Source organism: Mobula birostris, chromosome 7 (assembly GCF_030028105.1).
Source record: "Mobula birostris isolate sMobBir1 chromosome 7, sMobBir1.hap1, whole genome shotgun sequence".
In the NCBI taxonomy this organism is placed as follows: Eukaryota; Metazoa; Chordata; class Chondrichthyes; order Myliobatiformes; family Myliobatidae; genus Mobula; species Mobula birostris.
In genome coordinates this window covers 55,779,321-55,798,690 of record NC_092376.1, presented here as the reverse complement: position 1 = coordinate 55,798,690, position 19,370 = coordinate 55,779,321, and the positions used below count along the sequence as shown (strand labels likewise).

General features: G+C 40.6%; 1 protein-coding gene across 2 annotated transcripts in view; it reads right to left on the bottom strand.

The window, feature by feature from the left end:
• The window catches only part of tgfbrap1 (transforming growth factor, beta receptor associated protein 1), a 50,259-nt gene that overhangs the window by 14,297 nt on the left and 16,592 nt on the right, over positions 1-19,370 (bottom strand). For both annotated transcript variants that reach the window (XM_072263216.1, XM_072263217.1), the window contains exons 3-6: positions 9,896-10,090; positions 3,522-3,676; positions 2,796-2,878; positions 1,586-1,927 (exon numbers count right to left, since the gene is read on the bottom strand). In XM_072263216.1, coding sequence (XP_072119317.1) covers positions 1,586-1,927; positions 2,796-2,878; positions 3,522-3,676; positions 9,896-10,090 — 775 coding nt within the window. The remainder of the gene's footprint in view (positions 1-1,585; positions 1,928-2,795; positions 2,879-3,521; positions 3,677-9,895; positions 10,091-19,370) is intronic.

Genomic DNA, 19,370 nt, shown 5'->3' with positions numbered 1-19,370 from the left:
GCCACCTTCCATTTATCAGATAATCATCGAGTCCCTGTTGCTGCATTTTGTCTTTACTAAAAGTGATTTTGTTTCTTCAAGCAGTCAAAAAAAAACAGAAGCCCAAAAATGGAGATGCTAGAAATCTGAAATAAAAATGGAAAATGCTGTGGTCAGGCAGCATTTGTGGAGAGAAAGCCATTTTAATTATTTATCACAAGGAGTGAAAGTATGATGAAACATTGACCTGAATGGGTAGTCATTTTTCCCTCATTGATGCTGCCTCATCAGCTCATTTCCAGTATATTTTTATCTCTTTATTTCCATTTCATCTCTTCAATTACAATTGCCACCATCCCTAGTCCAAGGTGGGGAACAACAAGTAAAATTATTCCAGATATTACCTTCCGAAGTCCTGAAACAAGTGACCATATTTTACACAATGGTTGAATCGCCAAGTGGATAGTCACTCATTTTTCCCTACCACACTAACTTCAAACTTAGAATACCTGATGTCTTACAATATTGGACAGCGAGTGTTTTAACAATGTTTTTATCAAATATGCATATATGCAAATATTCACACTGCTTTCCCTTCCTATTTAAAAATGTGTTAGTTTGTTTTTCCAGAGGTACACTGTGTGCTTAATACCATTATAAAAAATTGATCTCTTGAATTTACTTAGCTCTTCGTACTTAAATTAATACTTGTATTGAGGCTTTACTTCTTTCTCTGTCCAAAAGACTTTATATTCTTTATTTAATTTCCAAACAAACTTTAATCCATTTAGGACATTGCTTAGCATGTACAAGTTGTTTCACATACATTTTGCCCCACTGATTTTTTCAACATTAACAATTTCCTGTTTACTTATTTCAATTCATCCTTTCTGTATAACCAGCGATACCATGTGATGTAATTTTATTGAAACTCAGCTAAATCCACTGGAAAATGTTTACTCTACTCATACACAAACAGGGAACATGGTATCTAGTAAGGGAAACATAGGAACTGCAAATTGTCAGGCTGAACCTGAATATTACAGGACTGTGCCACTTCTAATTTAAATTAAAAATCACTTCAATCTTGTCCAATCCATGGATTTACTAAATATGGATGAAGACAATATTGAAAGATCAAAACAATGTGGTGCATAATACATAAAGAGCAGGACTGAATTTACACAAGGAGTCCTGGAAGTTCCTTGTATAAATATGCTTAATCTTCTGTACTAGTGCATAAAAGATGAACAAGTCTAATCCTAAGGCCAAAATGAATAAAAAAAGATTAGCGGTTAACTTCTATAGTACGAAGATAAAAGGTGATATCAAACAAAATCTATATAAAAATTAAAATAAATGGGTTGCTTCAATATAAAAAAAAGTAGGTCCAGAGGAAATAAATATAAGATAAACTTGCATTTGAAACATATCAGCAAGAAAACACAAATGGAGGTAGATAGCCCATGATTCATTTGCATTCTGCTTTGATGAAACATCACAAGTAATAAAAAGCAGCAAAGGGTCTCTGCCTTGGTCTTTCTAACATTGTTTAAGGCAATAATGTCCCTCACATTTATAAAAATACAAATCATTTGTTACATACTTCTCGTATTTTTCCAGCCAAGAAACAGAGTCCACTAATAGACAGGAATTTTCAGAAACCAACAAATCCAGCAAACTGTCATGGTTATCTTCAGCATATAACTTTAGCAAGGCTGTGTCAATTTCTGCCTTGTAGCCATTTGCTACTTCAGTGCTTCGAATCTCATTCAAGTAGCTCATAAGGAAACGCTTGCACTTTTTAATTTTCTCTTGATCACCCTGCATGAGTTGATTCAAGTCAGCATATTCATGTAAAGGGGGATGGGACCGTATAAATGTAGAGGTTGAAGGAAGCAGTAGTGGATACAGCGACATTAACTCTCTTACATCAAGCTGGCCATTCCTGTCAAGAGAAAAAATTCAAATAAACACAAGCTGATCAATGTTTAATAAAAACATAAACAGGACAGCCAAATGATTCAGACTACCCTGAACAACATCTCTGTCAATGAAAGCCATTCAACTAATAAATACAAATTAACAATTGACCTCAGGGAAAACCATTAATTACTGCAGTGAGAGAAACAGAATTATGTATAACTGGAAAGCTCTTTCATAGGGCCTAAGAAACATGCATCATAAGCCAAATGATCTTTGTCTACCTACAAGATTATCAATCTATGATATTTAGATTCGTAATTTCTCTAAGCTTGTTAAGAAACAAATATATAGGGGATTAGATCTAACTGTCCAATATCATAACAAATAGAAGCTTTGATAGAATACAACAGAAGCTCTGGGAACCCAATTACAGTAGTTCATTAAGCATCATCAAATACAACGGATTGGAATATTTTAAACTATGCTCAGTGCCCAAGCAGCACCTGAATTGTTGCTTAAAAACTATAAGAATTTGAGGCACATTACAGGCAATTTGTATATACATTTGTATATTAGGGTTGATTACAGATGTCAGCAGTGTTTTATATCTCTGGGCACTTCTCCCTATACTATCATTAATTGAACAGTTGGTACATGCACCAGTTAGTTTAAAATGTCTGAATTAAGAGCAATCTAATGTAAATTTTAATGGTTTACTAGATCTGACCTTTCTTACCACTTAGTGTTTGTGAAACAAATGGAACTGCAGTGCAAGATCAGTAGCAATAGTTAAAACAAAACTACTGCAGAAAATTAGATCTGTGCTGCAAACTAAGAAGCAGAGTCCACCACACATCAGACTGAATCTACACTGTCAAAGCAATTCTTACCTGAAGAGTTCTTTAGCTTCTAAAAATTGAAGCTGGCCAAACTGTATAAACCCAGCTTGCTGCAGAATTCTTCTGTACATAACCTACAGATTATAAACAGACTTCATTAGTCAAATAGCTTTAAAGACCATTATTCAGACATGGTTAGCCAAAGCCTTGGGACAATGAACATGGACTATGAATAAATATATTAGTGCCTTCCCAATTCATTAGAAAGAAAAATATATAATGTTTGATTTTTATTTGCAATACCACACAAATAATGCAGTTTTATTATAGTGAAATACTTTTAATATTTCACCCAATATTTTCAATAATAACTATCAATGGCAAAAGATCAAACAGGAGTATATTGTAGATGTCTGTATATTATCTATATAAATAGATCACATTTAGAAATTCATTCACTATAGCTCAAAAGAATAAAACATATTCATTTCTGTGGATATGCAGAACCACAACAGCAGCAATTAATGACAAAATATAGATCTACATCCTTATTTTAGTGGATGGTTACTAAGGAGAAACCCTTGCCATTTTCCACAAGGGAGTTGTGCACGATTGGATGTGGATGAATAGAAAATGGACAATACAAGGATCAATCTACATCTTTGGCAATAAACAATGAACGGCCCATTATATAAATATTACAACCAGGAACACACTGCTCGATTTTTACATTAAGCAGAATAGATTTGGTAATTTAACTCTTAATATTCTACTAACCTGAAATTTGTCTTTTGGAATATTCCGTCGTGCTGCTTTTGCTAGGACAAGAGCTTCCTCTATTCTGTGGCTGGCAAGAAGATCTTGGATCTGCCTTTCCAAAGGCAAAGGTAACAGAATATGTACTTCTTTACTAGTGGCCAAAATCAGTTTCCCTGTTGGATACAATAGAACTAACATGTCAGATCTGCAGCTTACAATGCACCTAATATCTATAGCAAACACATTACATGAAAACAAATGACAATATGTTGGAATGTAGAAGGATGGGGAGGATCTCATTGAAACCTTTCGAATGTTGAAAGGCCTATACATGGTAGATGTGGAAAGGGTGTTTCCCATGGTGGGGGAGTCTACGACAGAGGGCACAGCCTCAGGATGGGGGGCATCCATTTAAAACAGAGATGCAGAGAAATTTCTTTAACCAGAAGTTGGTAAAATTTATGAAATCTTTTTTTTTTACCACAGGCAGCTGTGGAGGCCAGGTCGTTGGGTATATGTAAGGCAGAGCTTGATAGGTTCTTGATTGGACATGGCATCAAAGGTTATGGGGAGAAGACCGGGAAGTGGGGCTGAGGAGGGGTAAAAGGATCAGCCATGATTGAATGGCGGAGCAGACTCGAAGGTCCAAATGGCCTTCTGCTCCTATGTCTTAAGTCTCTTAATACAATATTTACAGCATGGACCATTTTTGAGAAAACTATTTTGACAGATGATCAACAAAACCTACTTTATTTGAACCTATGTAAAATTTCAGCATTAGGTTAAATATTTGAACCAAAGCAGAAATTTATGTTATCACACAGGTTACGTAAGACAACATCAATTTCCAGCATCACAGTATTTTGCTCCTGTTTTAAAGAATTAAGATGACATTTTAATATCACTAGCTTTAAAAATACAAAGTGTTTGGTTCATGAACATCAGTAATCAAGCCATCATTAAGTTCAAATATACTCTCATATGTTCCAAGTCCAAATGCTTGGTAATATTACAAACATAAGACACCACACAAAACGTTTTGCAGGGAACATGCTATCAACGTCTTCGTTTTGCTGCACTCAATCTTAAGAGTTCTCAAAGGTGTGGATACTTGTAGCTGGAGATTTTGAAGTCTGCATGACATGAACAGAAATCCGCTTTCATTGATAGACTCCAATTCACTGGGAAAGAAAGAAATCTTCAGCTGGAGGCCCATGGCATAAGTTTGGAAATGCCCTGGGGCAGTATTTCCTGTCAACCATACTATATTAGCTCAGGCAGCATCCAAGAAAACGAATAAACAGTCAATGTTTCAGGCCGACACCCTGAGGTCCTAAAGAATGGTTTCAGTTTGAAACGTTGACTGTTTGTTCATTTCCATGGCTTCTGCCTGACCTGCTGAGTTCCTCCAGCATCTGCAAAAACTTCTTGTATTTATACTACTGCAGCTGCAGGGATATCCCCTCTTTCATGTCATTCCATACCACTGAGTGCATCATAGAAATCTTAACAGTAATTGTCACATCTACAAATAAATCAAAGGATTCTGATACTTTCCTTTCACTTTCAAAACCTAATCACTTGCCAAGTCAGAGAGTCAAATTTGATTTCCCTAAAAAGACCTTGCTCCAAAGATCCTTGGTATGTTTATACCATTGCTACTGGGACATGGGCAGCAGAAAAAGATTTTCCTCAGTTGCAGTAAATCATCCCGGGAGGGGGGAGAAGATGGCGGTGCGACAGCATGTGCGGCCACTTCGGTGGTGATGTCTGTTATTTGTCAAGTAGGGGACCGTGCACAATTCTGATTTGATGGAGACAGACGTGAGAGCACAGCAGAACATCTGGAAAACTTCCGAAATGCCCACTTCGCTGCTACTGTGTGGTAACCGGAATCTCCGGAGCTGAAGGCCCCAAAATCCTCAGCTTTGCGTGTTTCAGCGGCCGGGGAGAGGTCGAAGGCGCTTGGCAGAGGATGGCGCTCGGGAGGCTGTATCGGAAGGGCTGGTTGGAAGCTCGGAGTTTTCGGACGGATGGACTCAGTGTCCGCTGGGGTCGGCTGCTTCCAAGGTATCGGCAAATTGACGGTGCCTGGAGGTTTATGGCAGGGAGTTTCTCCCTTTTGCCCCCTGCAATCGGGGACTGGGGAGTCAATCGACTCGGGACTTTGAGACTCTTTTTTACTGTGCCCATGGTCTGTTCTTTAACAAATTATGGTATTGCTTTCCACTGCTGTAACTATATGTTATAATTATGTGGTTTTGTCAGTGTTAGTCTTTGGTCTGACCTGTTTTCTGTGCTATCACTCCAAAGAAACGTTGTATCATTTCTTAATGCACGTATGCATTTCTAAATGACAATAAAAGAGGACTGAGTGTTCTCATAATCTAAATGATATTACCATTTAAAACACAGTTTTATTTGGTAATAAAAACAGTAAATGTTTTGAATTCCCTTTGATGCTGCCTGAGTGATTCCAGCACCTTGGGGTTTTATTTTGAGAAGTCCAGAATTTATACTTTTATTCACTTTGGTAAGTAGCTGCTTTTCATATCAGCAGCTGCAGGAAACTGGGAAAATGCAGATGGAGAGCATCCTGTGCTATTTACCCAAATTTCTGATTGTGGAGATAAAATTGGATGGCTCATTCAGGAACTCATTGGTAAGAACAGCGGTCCCCAACCACCGGGCCGCAAAGCATGTGCTACCGGACCGCGAGGAAACGATATGATTTGGCGATATAAGTCAGCTGCACCTTTCTTCATTCCCTGTCAAGCCCACTGTTGAGCCATTACGCATGCGAGGTCATTACCCGCGCGTCATCCATGTCAGCGCAGGAAGAAGATCAACTCCTCGAGCTTGCAAGTGACGTGGGCTGAAAAGTATGTTTGACATAACATCTCTGCTGGCATTCTGGATCAAAGTCAAGACTAAGTATCCTGAGATAGCCACAAAAGCACTGAAAATGTTGCTTCCATTTCCAACATATTTCTGCGAAGCGGGGTTTTCTGCAATGAATGCAACGAAAACTAAATTGAGGAATAGACTGGATAAAAGGAACCCCCTTCGAGTATCGCTGTCTCCCATCACCCCTCGATAGGACCGTGTTGTTGCAGGAAAACAAGCCCAGGGCTCCCACTGATTCAGTGATATTGGTGTGTTACAATGATTTTATATGTTCATATGAGGAAAATATGCGCTGTGTGTTTAATATCCAAACGTTACTTAAAATGTTATGATGCTATTGACTTACTTATATAACCATGTAACAATTTCAGCACGGAAACAGGCCATGTTGGCCCTTCTAGTCCGTGCCGAACGCTACACTCACCTAATCCCACCGACCTGCACTCAGCCCATAACCCTCCATTCCTTTCCTGTCCATATACCTATCCAATTTTTCTTTAAATGGTAATATCAAACCTGCCTCTACCACTTCTACTGGAAGTTCGTTCAACACTTACTTCAAGCTCCCCTGTCCTCCCCTGATAATTGACTTATCACTATATTCATGCGAGGAAAATATGCGGTGTGTGTTTAATATTAAATTTGTCAGATAAACCCTCTTAGAAACAAAATTGATTGTATTAGCCACTTATCACCTATATTCCAGTCGTGATTAACACCACCCCCCCCAAAGAGAATCGCCAAAAACGATTTGCAGGAAAAAAAAATCAGCAGGTACGCGCATGCGCACTGGTGCCCGCGCAAGGCTTCATGGTCATTGTAGTCTTTTCTGGGTAAACACAACATATTGGACTGCTACTCTTGTCCGTTGGCAACCCTACCCCCCCCCCCCCCGCCCGGTTGGCCGGTCCGCAAGAATATTGTCAATATTAAACCAGTCCGCAGTGCAAAAAAGGTTGAGGGGTTGAGGACCCCTGGGTAAGAAGAAGCGTGATACACAGTCTCTACATAAAATGAACATTATCTCAATACTCCATAGCTTATAAGGGAGTTAACTCAGTACAACTTTGTGCATGAGAATCTTACAAATTTGACTGCTTTTTTTGAAGTAGTGCCCAAGAGGATTGTTAAGATTGTTTACATAGATTCTAGCAAGGCTTTTGCAAAGTCCCACATGGCAGACTGGTCTGGAGGGGCAGATCTCATTGGATCCAGGGCAAGCTAGCCAATTGGATACAAAACTGCACTCACAACACGCTGGAGGAACTCAGCAGGTCGGGTAGCATCTGTGGAAACGATCAGTCAATGTTTCCGGCTGGAACCCTTCGTCATGACTGAAGAGGGAAGGGGCAGAGGCCCTATAAAGAAGGTGGGGGGAGGGTGGGAAGGAGAAGGCTGGTAGGTGCCAGGTGAAAATCCAGTAAGGGGAAAGATAAAGGGGTGGGGGAGGGGAAGCAGGGAGGGGATAGGCAGGAAAGGTGAAGAAGGAATGGGGGAAAACACAATGGGTAGTAGAAGGAGGCGGAACCAAGAGGGAGGTGATAGGCAGCTGGGTCTGGGGGCAGAGTGAAACTCAGATGGGGGACAGGAGGGAGAGGGAATTACCGGATGTTGGAGAATTCAATGTTCATACCAAGGGGCTGGAGACTACCCAGACGGTATACGAGGTGTTGCTCCTCCAATCTGAGTTTAGCCTCATCATGGCAGTAGAGGAGGCCATGTATGGACATATCCGAATGGGAATGTGAAGCAGAGTTGAAGTGGGTGGCAACCGGGAGGAAACGTTGACTGATCGTTTCCATGGATGCTGCCCGACCTGCTGAGTTCCTCCAGCGTGTTGTGAGTGTTGCTTTGACCCCAGCATCTGCAGATTACTTTGTGTTTTGGATACAAAACTGGCTTGTTGGAAGAAGTCAATTGTAGTAGTGAAGGGTAGCTTTTCGGTTTGGAGGCCCATGAGCAGCAATATACTTCAAGGATTAGTACAGGGTCATCTGCTCTTTGTCTATACTTAAATGATTTGGATAAGTATGTAGGTGGCATGATTAGTAAATTTACAGATGACCCAAAATTTGTAGTGAGGGGCATAGTGGAGGAAGTCATCCAAGATTAAAGAGATCTAGATCAACTAAGGAAGTGGGCAAATGAATGGCAGATAGAATTTCACTCAGACAAGTGTAAAGTGATACATCTTTCTAAGTTTACATCTGTAGATTCGAGCAAGGCTTTTGGCAGGAATTTCATAATAAATGACACTGGGGAGTGCTGTAGAACAAAAACACCTAAGGATACAAGTACATAATTGACTGAGTGTGGCAACACAGATAGAAAAAGGTGATAAAGAAGGAAGATGAGACGTTTGTCTTCACTGGGCACTTCCTTCTAAAATCACCACAAGATTTGTTGGTAAGATTAGATGTGCAATATCACCCTTCAAGGGTTTAAAATCTTGAGATCTAGTTGTGGTGTACATTTGCCAGTTTCTACCAAAATAAAAAACACTGTCAACTCCATGCTAGAATGTACAGGTTAAATGTGTCAGCAGGCATGATAAAAAAACATTGTAGAATCAAATCTATTTACAAAACTTCATTTAAAAGGACTGCATTACACTTCAGCCTTCAGGTTATAAAAAAAAAGTAATTTATTGGATTTATTACTTGTCTTTAGTGAACAATTTGTCCCCGATATGAAAGATTGTTGATGGTACTAAAACAGAAGTATGGGCAATAGTAGAAGTGGTTAGGTAGCACAAAGACGATAAACAGAACTCAATCTTGTGATGTGAGGAGTAAAAAAATGTGCAAAGGAAAATACAGCAAAGGAGTACACAATAAATAATAGGTTACTAAAATGGTACAACAGCAGAGGGAACTTGGAGACAGATTCCTGAAGAGGTAAATGGGTTGAGTGAGGTAGCATATGGGATAATTACATCCATTTGCTCCATCACAGAATACAAAAGCAGGGATGTCATGCTGAAATGGAACAAAACTCTAATTAGGCCAGATGGAGTACCAAATATCATTCGGATTACTATTACATACACAAGTGGCTCTACAAAGGGCAGAGGGGAAATTTACAAAGATGCTTGGACTAGAAAATTATGATCATGAAGACAGACCAGATGGTCTGGGAATGTTTCCTCTGGATTAAATCAATCTGACCAAAGGTTTAAATAATGAGCAACAATAAAACTATTGACAGGTGAAAGGGAAGTCAGTTACTAGGGAACTTCAAGTTCAGATTAATTATGAAAGGTTTCAAGATGAGGAAAATAAAAATTCTCCCAGAGCACAAAAGCCTGGAACAAACAACTCAAAAAGCATATATATATAAATACATCACTTTTTAAAAAATGTACTAGAATTAACACTTGGTGCATTAAAACCTTCAAAACCTTGAGAACTGTGATCAACTTAAATAGCAATGTTTTAGGCTGAGTTGGGCAAATGGACTAGGTGGAGGCATCTTATTTAAATTACCTTCAAAGTCTTGTAGTATGTGACCATCTCGGAATGGAATTGTCTGTTTTTGTTGTTGGTCAAGCATACTATGTACAGTAACAAACTCTTCATCCAGAGCCACCACATAAGGAAAACACACAGCTGCTCCAATCACATTCTCTGACCAGTGAACAGGTGCACGCTGGGAGATTCCTGCTGCTGTCACAAACATTCCTGCAAAAGAAAATTAAAGTAATTAATGAGTAGCAATTATCATGTCCCTAATGTTTTGCACTAAATTTGATGCCTGAATGGTAAGTACTTATTCATAATTATAGCACCTACACCACTGAGAATATAAAATGTGCTAATTCACACATTTAATTACAGGCAGTTTTTCAATCCTTTCGCATTCCCTAGACTCCAACAAATGTAACTTCTATTAGGCACTGGGTCTGCCCTTTTAAATTTCATGCATTCTCTTTTTGGTAATAAATATTGTCAGTTCGAGCTGGATAAGCCATGGTAGTGATTTTGAACTGTCTCACCAATTCCAAATTGCTTAATCCTATTCTTCAATATTTCATACATTTAGCACAAAGATGTTTCAATTACCAGAATTCTTTGCCTCAAGCAGCTGTGGAGGCCAAGCCTTCATGTATATTTAAGGCAGAAGTTGATAGATCCTTGATTGGTCAGGGCATAAAGGGATACAGGGAAAAGGGAGGAGATTGGGGTTGAGGGGAAAATTGGATCAGCCATGATGATGGGCCAAATAGGCTAATTCTGCTCCTATATCTTATGATCTTATGGAACTCACACACCGATATTGGACATCATTGACAAAAATATATCCATACTAACAGTCAGGACACCACGGAGTGTAGTGTTTAGTACAACACGATTACAGCTCAGGGCATTCCAGAGCTTGGAATCCAATTCCAGCATTGTTCTGTAAGGAAACTCTGTAGGTCCCCCCAATGGAATGCGCAGGTTTCCTCTGAATCCTCCGGTTTCCTTCTACAGCCCAGGTAGGTTAACTGGTTACTGTAAATTGTCCTGTGATTAGGTTAGGGTTAATCAGGGTTGAGGGATTGCTGGGGCAGTGTGCTTGACAGGCTAGCTCCATGCTGTATCGCTAAATAAATAAAAATAACAGTTGATTCCAAATTATTCCTACACAAATTTTAAAAATACAGTTTGATTTTCCACTATTAATAATGATCACCATTAAAAAATATTGGTGCACAAATATCCACTTTGGAGAAATATTGCAATCTCTATAGCCCATCTTTGACTCCATACCCACCAATGCTATCGGTGCTAAAATGCCTAGCACGCTATTAGATTGTATCACTCAACTAGACCACTAAATTGTGACAGAAATTATTAAGAAAACTAGTGAGCACTGCTTGGCACAATGAACTCCAGACCTCCCAAAATTCACTGCACAAAGACCTAGGGACTAGAGAAGAGGTAAAGCACAGGCTAGTCATGCTATGTTACATAGGTGTCCTTAAAAACAAAATCACACCTTACGGACAAAATACCAGAGTCCTCTATCACATCCTCCCAACATTCAACTCCCCGCAGGGGTAGATGCTGTGCTATACAGATAAAGAGAATCATTGACTCTACACTCCATGAGTTTCATGGCATCAGGCCAAACATGGGCAAGGAAACCTCCTGATTTCCACCAACTGTATTCCCTCAGTGGATAAATCAACAATGAAAGGAAGCATTGGAAGTAACAAAAGGACAAAATGTTCTCCTGGCACTGGACTTTAATGTCCATCATCAGAAAGGCTCAGTAGCAATATCACTATTTGAACTCGGCTGGGAGGACACAGCTGCCAGACTGGGGAAGCAACAGATACTGAGCAATGAACTATATAATCCTGCCTCTGCCAATTCACCTTAAAAGGATACATCACCCATGATAGCAATGGTAGAAGTGAACATCACATAGTCCTCATGCAGGCAAAGTTCCCTCTACCCACCAAAGACACCCACCATGCTTAATATAGAGAGAGAGAATCGATCTGACACTCTTCAGAGATAATGCTTGAACTGCTAAATATTTCCAACACTTTCTGTTTTTGACTCCACAGCTCAAAACTGGGCATCCCCGAAACAGTATGAACCGCCTGCAGCAATGTACACTAAAACAATCTTCAACTTGGGGCTCAGTATTCCTTTAGCTTATCACGACTATCAAAGTAGAAATCAATCTTAGTTCAACAACTCAAGCTGCACAAGGCATGACTAGAACTGAGGTACAGCCAATGAAGCTGCAACAATGGACTACATGTCTGCTGAACAGCAGAACAACACAGGAGACCTCACAACCAACAGAACAGATAAAAGCACTGCAGACCGCCACATCACAACGTGAATGGTGATAGACAAATAGATAATGGGGCCAATAATATTCCTATTCTCAACAATGTGGCAAGTGTGGCAAGCATATACTAAAGACAAAGGTGAAGCAATCACAACCACATCCAGCCAGTGGTGTTGATAATCTATACTGAAACATCCTTTCCTCAGATCCCTACTATCACACAACCCAATCTTCAGCCACATGATGACAAGACACTGCTGAGAAGGACTAGCTTTGACAGACAACCTGCTGCATGAATGAGCTGGGCCAAGAGGCCTGTTTCCAAACTCTACAACTCATAATCCAACTTGCCAATTATCACCTAGTCTATTTTCAAGTGAAAGGTGACATCAACAGTATCATCAAGCAGCATTTATCTGCCAGTAACCTACTTACCATTAATAATTTGGATTAGAAAAAAAAATTGCTTACAGTACTGGTCCAAACATGGATTAAACATTGGCATTTTAATGTACGATAGTATTCCCGCAAGGGAGCATTGGCTCCCCTTCATGTTGCAAATGGACCAGACTTATAAATATTCTATTGATCCTTCACTGATCAGTCAAAATCCTGAACTTTCTATCCAACAACACAGTGGAAGTGCCTTCACCAGAAGAAATACAGCAGTTAAGGGAGCAACTCACCATCACCTTCTCAAGGGTGGTTAGGGAGAGTCAATAAACACCAGCCTTGCCACTGACATCAAGATCCATCCAAAACAAATACATTTAAAAATATTAAAAATTCTGTTCCAGTTTCCCTTCACTGATTTGATATTTGCTATTTTTGTGCTAACCCTCAAATACTGCTTTTGGTTTAGATAAGCCAAGATTTTTTCCTTCAAATGTCATATTCAACATCAGTAAAATTTGAAGCTATTAATTAAGTCTAAGTATTAAGGGGCACAATTAGTCTTAATTTGGAAAAAAATAACAGACTTCTAATGACTAGTGTTAGCAAAAATGTTAAGTAAAATATTCATGGTGCTCTCCTAGAAACTTTATTGAAGTAACCTGTTTAGACAATGTGAAAATTGTGCTGGCGAAACCACTCATGCACTACCTAAAAGTAAAATACTTAAATCCCGAAAAGCCATCCATCTAAAATATTAACTGTTTTTCTATCTACAGAAACTGAGCTACTTAATTCATCCAGCATGTTATTTTTTCCCCATTACAAAACCTTGATACTTCCCTTCCATTAAATAAATGAACTGTTTTCAAATATTGCTCCATGAGGAAATAGTGAAAACAATACCGACAATGCTGAAGTTATCCTACTGTCATGTGACACTGTTCTTCTTCTATGACCTTCGACTCAGAAGGGAGAATGAGGCAGTCATAGATGAGAGCTACAGGGAGGTAGTCACACCTAGGCTGTCGGAAGCAGGTCGTTGGGTGACAGTCAGAGGGGGGAAAGCGAAGGTGAGCAGACAGTTAATGCAGAGCACCCCTGCAGCCATTCCCCTGAATAATAAGTTTACCGTCTCGCATACTGTTGGCGGGGATGACCGACTAGGTGTGAGCCACGGTGGCAGGGCCTCCGGCACTGAGTCTGACCCTGTGGTGCAGAAGGGTGGGACAGAGAAGACAAGAGCTATTGTCATTGGAGACTCTATAGTCAGGGGAGCAGACAGGAGATTTTGTGGACGTGAAAAGGACACCCGCATGGTTTGTTGCCTCCTGGGTGCCAGGGTCCGGGTTGTCTCTGACCGGGTGCACGACATCCTGGTGCGAGAGGGAAAGCAACCAGAAGTTGTGATACATGTTGGGACCAACGACATAGGCAGGAAGAGGGATGAGGTCCTGAAGTGTGAGTTTCGGGAACTAGGCAGAAGGCTGAAGAACAGGACCTCAAGGGTGGCGTTCTCAGGATTGCTGCCAGTGCTACGTGACAGTCATGGTAAGAATTGGAGGAGATGCAGTTGAATGCGTGGCTGAGGAGTTGGTGCAGGGAGAAGGGTTTTAGATATTTAGATCATTGGGATCTCTTCTGGGGAAGGTGGGACCTGCACAGATTGGATGGGTTGCACCTGAGCTCGAGGGGGAGCAATATCCTTGCAGGTAGGTTTGCTAGCATGGTTCGGGAGGGTTTAAACTAATTTGTGAGGGGGATGGGACTCAGAGCGATAGAGCAGTGAAAGAAGTGCATGGAGTAAAGCCAGATCTAACATACAGAGAGGCTTTGAGGAAAGAGAAGCAGAATAAACAGTGTAAAGACAGTAAGGTAGAAGGGCTGAGATGTGTGTACCTCAATGCAAGAAGCATCAGGAACAAAGGTGATGAACTGAGAGCTTGGGTACATACATATGATGTGGTGGCCATTACAGAGACTTGGCTGGCACCGGGGCAGGAATGGATTCTCAATATTCCTGGATTTCAGTGCTTTAAAAGGGATAGAGAGGGCGGAAAAAGGGGAGGAGGGGTAGCATCATTGGTCAGGGATACTATTACAGCTACAGAAAGGGTGGGTAATGTAACAGGATCCTCTTTTGAGTCAATATGGGTGGAAGTCAGGAACAGGAAGGGAGCAGTTACTCTATTGGGGGTATTCTATAGGTCCCCTGGAAGCAGCAGAGATACAGAGGAGCAGATTGGGAGGCAGATTTTGGAAAGGTGCAGAAATAACAGTTGTTATCACGGGTGACTTTAACTTCCCTAATATTGATTGGCACCTGATTACTTCCAAGGGTTTAGATGGGGCAGAGTTTGTTAAGTGTGTCCAGGATGGATTCCTGTCACAGTATGTGGACAGGCCGACCAGGGGGAATGCCATACTAGATCTATTACTAGGTAATGAACCAGGTCAGGTCACAGATCTCTCAGTGGGTGAACATCTGGGGGACAGTGACCACCGCTCCCTGGCCTTTAGCATTATCATGGAAAAGGATAGAATCAGAGAGGACAGGAAAATTTTTAATTGGGGAAAGGCAAATTATGAGGCTACAAGGCTAGAACTTGCGGGTGTGAATTGGGATGATGTTTTTGCAGGGAAATGTACTATGGACATGTGGTCGATGTTTAGAGATCTCTTGCAGGATGTTAGGGATAAATTTGTCCCGGTGAGGAAGATAAAGAATGGTAGGGTGAAGGAACCATGGGGGACAAGTGAGGTGGAAAATCTAGTCAGGTGGAAGAAGGCAGCATATATGAGGTTTAGGAAGCAAGGATCAGATGGGTCTATTGAGGAATATAGGGAAGCAAGAAAGGAGCTTAAGGGGCTGAGAAGAGCAAGAAGGAGGCATGAGAAGGCCTTGGCGAGTAGGGTAAAGGAAAACCCCAAGGCATTCTTCAATTATGTGAAGAAAAAAAGAATGACAGGAGTGAAGGTAGGACCAATTAGAGATAAAGGTGGGAAGATGTGCCTGGAGGCTATGGAAGTGAGCGAGGTCCTCAATGAATACTTCTCTTCGGTATTTACCAATGGGAGGGAACTTGATGATGGTAAGAACAATATGAGTGAGGTTGATGTTCTGGAGTATGTTGATATTAAGGGAGAGGAGGTGTTGGAGTTGTTAAAATACATTAGGACAGATAAGTCCCCGGGGCCTGACGGAATATTCCCCAGGCTGCTCCACAAGGCGAGAGAAGAAATTGCTGAGCCTCTGGCTAGTATCTTTATGTCCTCGTTGTCCACGGGAATAGTACCGGAGGATTGGAGGGAGACGAATGTTGTCCCCTTGTTCAAAAAAGGTAGTAGGGATAGCCCGGGTAATTATAGACCAGTGAGCCTTACGTCTGTGGTGGGAAAGCTGTTGGAAAAGATTCTTAGAGATAGGATCTATAGGCATTTAGAGAATCATGGTCTAATCAGGGACAGTCAGCATGGCTTTCTGAAGGGCAGATGGTGTCTAACAAGCCTGTTAGAGTTCTTTAAGAAGGTGACCAGGCATATAGATGAGGGTAGTGCAGTGGATGTGATCTATATGGATTTTAGTAAGGCATTCGACAAATTTCCACACGGTAGGCTTATTCAGAAAGTTAGAAAGCATGGGATCCAGGGAAGTTTGGCCAGGTGGATTCAGAATTGGCTTGCCTGCAAAAGGCAGAGGGTGGTGGTGGAGGGAGTACATTCAGATTGGAGGATTGTGACTAGTGGTGCCCCACAAGGATCTGTTCTGGAACCTCTACTTTTCATAATTTTTATTAACGACCTGGATGTGGGGGTAGAAGGGTGGGTTGGCAAGTTTGCATATGACACAAAGGTTGGTGGTGTTGTAGATAGTGTAGAGGATTGTCAAAGATTGCAGAGAGACATTGATAGGATGCAGGAGTGGGCTAAGAAGTGGCAGATGGAGTTCAACCCGGAGAAGTGTGAGGTGGTACACTTTGGAAGGACAAACTCCAAGGCAGAGTACAAAGTAAATGGCAGGATACTTGGTAGTGTGGAGGAGCAGAGGGATCTCGGGGTACATGTCCACAGATCCCTGAAAGTTGCCTCACAGGTGGATAGGGTAATTAAGAAAGCTTATTGGGTGATAGCTTTCATAAGTCGAGGGATAGAGTTTAAGAGTCGCGATGTAATGATGCAGCTCTATAAAACTCTGGTTAGGCCATACTTGGGAGTACTGTGTCCAGTTCTGGTGTCCTCACTTTAGGAAGGACGTGGAAGCATTGGAAAGGGTACAGAGGAGATTTACCAGGATGCTGCCTGGTTCAGAAAGTATGCATTACGATCAGAGATTAAGGGAGCTAGGGCTTTACTCTTTGGAGAGAAGGAGGATGAGAGGAGACATGATAGAGGTATACAAGATAATAAGAGGAATAGATAGAGTGGATAGCCAGTGCTTCTTCCCCAGGGCACCACTGCTCAATACAAGAGGACATGGCTTTAAGGTAAGGGGTGGGAAGTTCAAGGGGGATATTAGAGGAAAGTTTTTTTTACTCAGAGTGGTTAGTGCATGGAATGCACTGCCTGAGTCAGTGGTGGAGGCAGATACACTAGTGAAGTTTAAGAGACTACTAGACAGGTATATGGAGGAATTTAAGGTGGGGGCTTATATGGGAGGCAGGATTTGAGGGTCGGCATAACATTGTGGGCCGAAGGGCCTGTACTGTGCTGTACTATTCTATGTTCTATATTTAAACATATAAAAGTGTCTTTCCTTTCTCCATGCACAGACAGGAAATGCAAAATTCCGCAACAGAAGTTTGATGACAATAAATGACAATTAGCTTAATCATATTTGATTAAAACACAAAAACAAAATCCAATCACAATTTCTATAATATAATAGGAGCAACTAATGACATCTCTGGTAACAATGTAAGTCTTCAAAAGTAGCTTCTGGGCAAAGAGAATTGGAAAAACAGAGAACTAATTTTTTTAATGTGGTGACTTGAACCTTGACCAATACTCCAAGATGTTCAATCCCCTATATAAAAAAATACAATTATTTTTACCCCACATTTTGGAGTACTAGGTACGATTCTCTGCATGACAAAAATAATTAATGGGAAGAGAACAGCTGAGCTTTTAAAAAAGGTGATCTTGCAAAACATTTGTTGCGGTCATGAACATTAGAATGGCCTTGGGTTTAACTTACAGGTTTGTATGGAATTTGACTTGTCACTCATTTCCACCACCTTTTCACTCATTGCTCAGCTATATGATAAAGCTTAGAAAGCTTTAGTACAAAATAATGACATTACTAATTTGGTAACACAAGCAGTATGATGGGGAAAAATACAGATGCACTTAAGGAAAAGGAAGTTGCACAACAGAGAGGGAAATAAGGAAGGATGGGTGATGTGAAGCAAGGTGGAAAGAGATTGGTAATACTCAGAATGAAACCCTCCATACAATTCAGGGTAGAAGTTCTATCATGCATTAGAATAAAAAATCCCATTTTATCTTCCAAAATATCAAAGGGAAAACAGCTTTTACATTTGTTCTGGTATTAAGATGAATACATCTGGTTTAGAGTTGGCAGAAAATTATCCACAGTAAATCTGCATATTTCTGCTGACAAACCACGTTTTGGTATTTCCTCTCTTCCACCTCAGTGATGTTCAAGCAACTGCAGAAGCAGGCAATATAGTGTAATAGCCAGCTACACTGGGTGGGTAAACTAAAGTATCTGGTTTCCAAAATAAATCAGTTTGTTCTCCAATTGAAGAGTGACGTTAACTGGAAAAGTTCAATCATGAACATCTCTGCTGATATCTTTTTTCAGTGAAATAGTCTTGTTACCAATGGTATTTGTCTTTGCTAGAAATGCTCAAAAGCCAGAGAAAAGAATTAGAGTTCTCACCTACAGTCAGCTTATCATAAGCTAATAACATAAAGGTGGTTATGTAGCAGAATCATTCTGCAAAGTCATTCTACTATGTCTATTAATATAAATTTTATTGTAGATAAATTGTTTGCAGGTAACAGAAATAAATGATTTTTCAATAAGATTCCTCACACAGGCACTATTCACTGCTTTTATTTTACATTTCCAGCAAGGGTTCCAGGCCTTTTTTTTATACCATTGAGTCTTACTGTTAACTGAGGGGGCTGTGGAGCCAGGTTGGGAACCCCTAATTCGAGAAAGATCAGAATCTAAAATGTATGGCTCCAAAATAGGAAGTTCTGTCTCTCCAAATTATAAAATACATATAGTGAACATTTCGCATTTGCACGAAGTGGACAGATATGCTGGATGCTGTTTGGGAAGTAGATATAAAGACAGTAAGTCCATAAGGAGGAGAGAGAGGAGAGAGCGAAGCAAGGAGTCAACACTAACCAACAATATTAATGGACTAGCCACACAAAAACAGTGATTAAAACAGTAGCTCAGAAAACCGATATCTTGTACATACTAGTTCTCCACTTAATTCCTTAACACCCTTCCCTTATCTTTGCAAATATGTGATGAAATTCTCGCAACATGCATGAACACTTGAGCAAAGGTAGTTGCCTCAGCTCCATCAACCTGGGTTTAACTCTAACCTCTGGTACTGTCTGTGTGCGTTTCCCCAAGTACTGAGTGCGCCAGCTTCCTCCCTCATCCCAGAAATACGCTGGCTGATAGTCTAATTTGATGCTTCAAACTGCCTTTATTGAACAGTTGCCTGTGGAAGTATCAGGGGAACATTAATGGGCACATGAGAGAGGAAGTAAGTAGGGGAAAGAGATTAATGG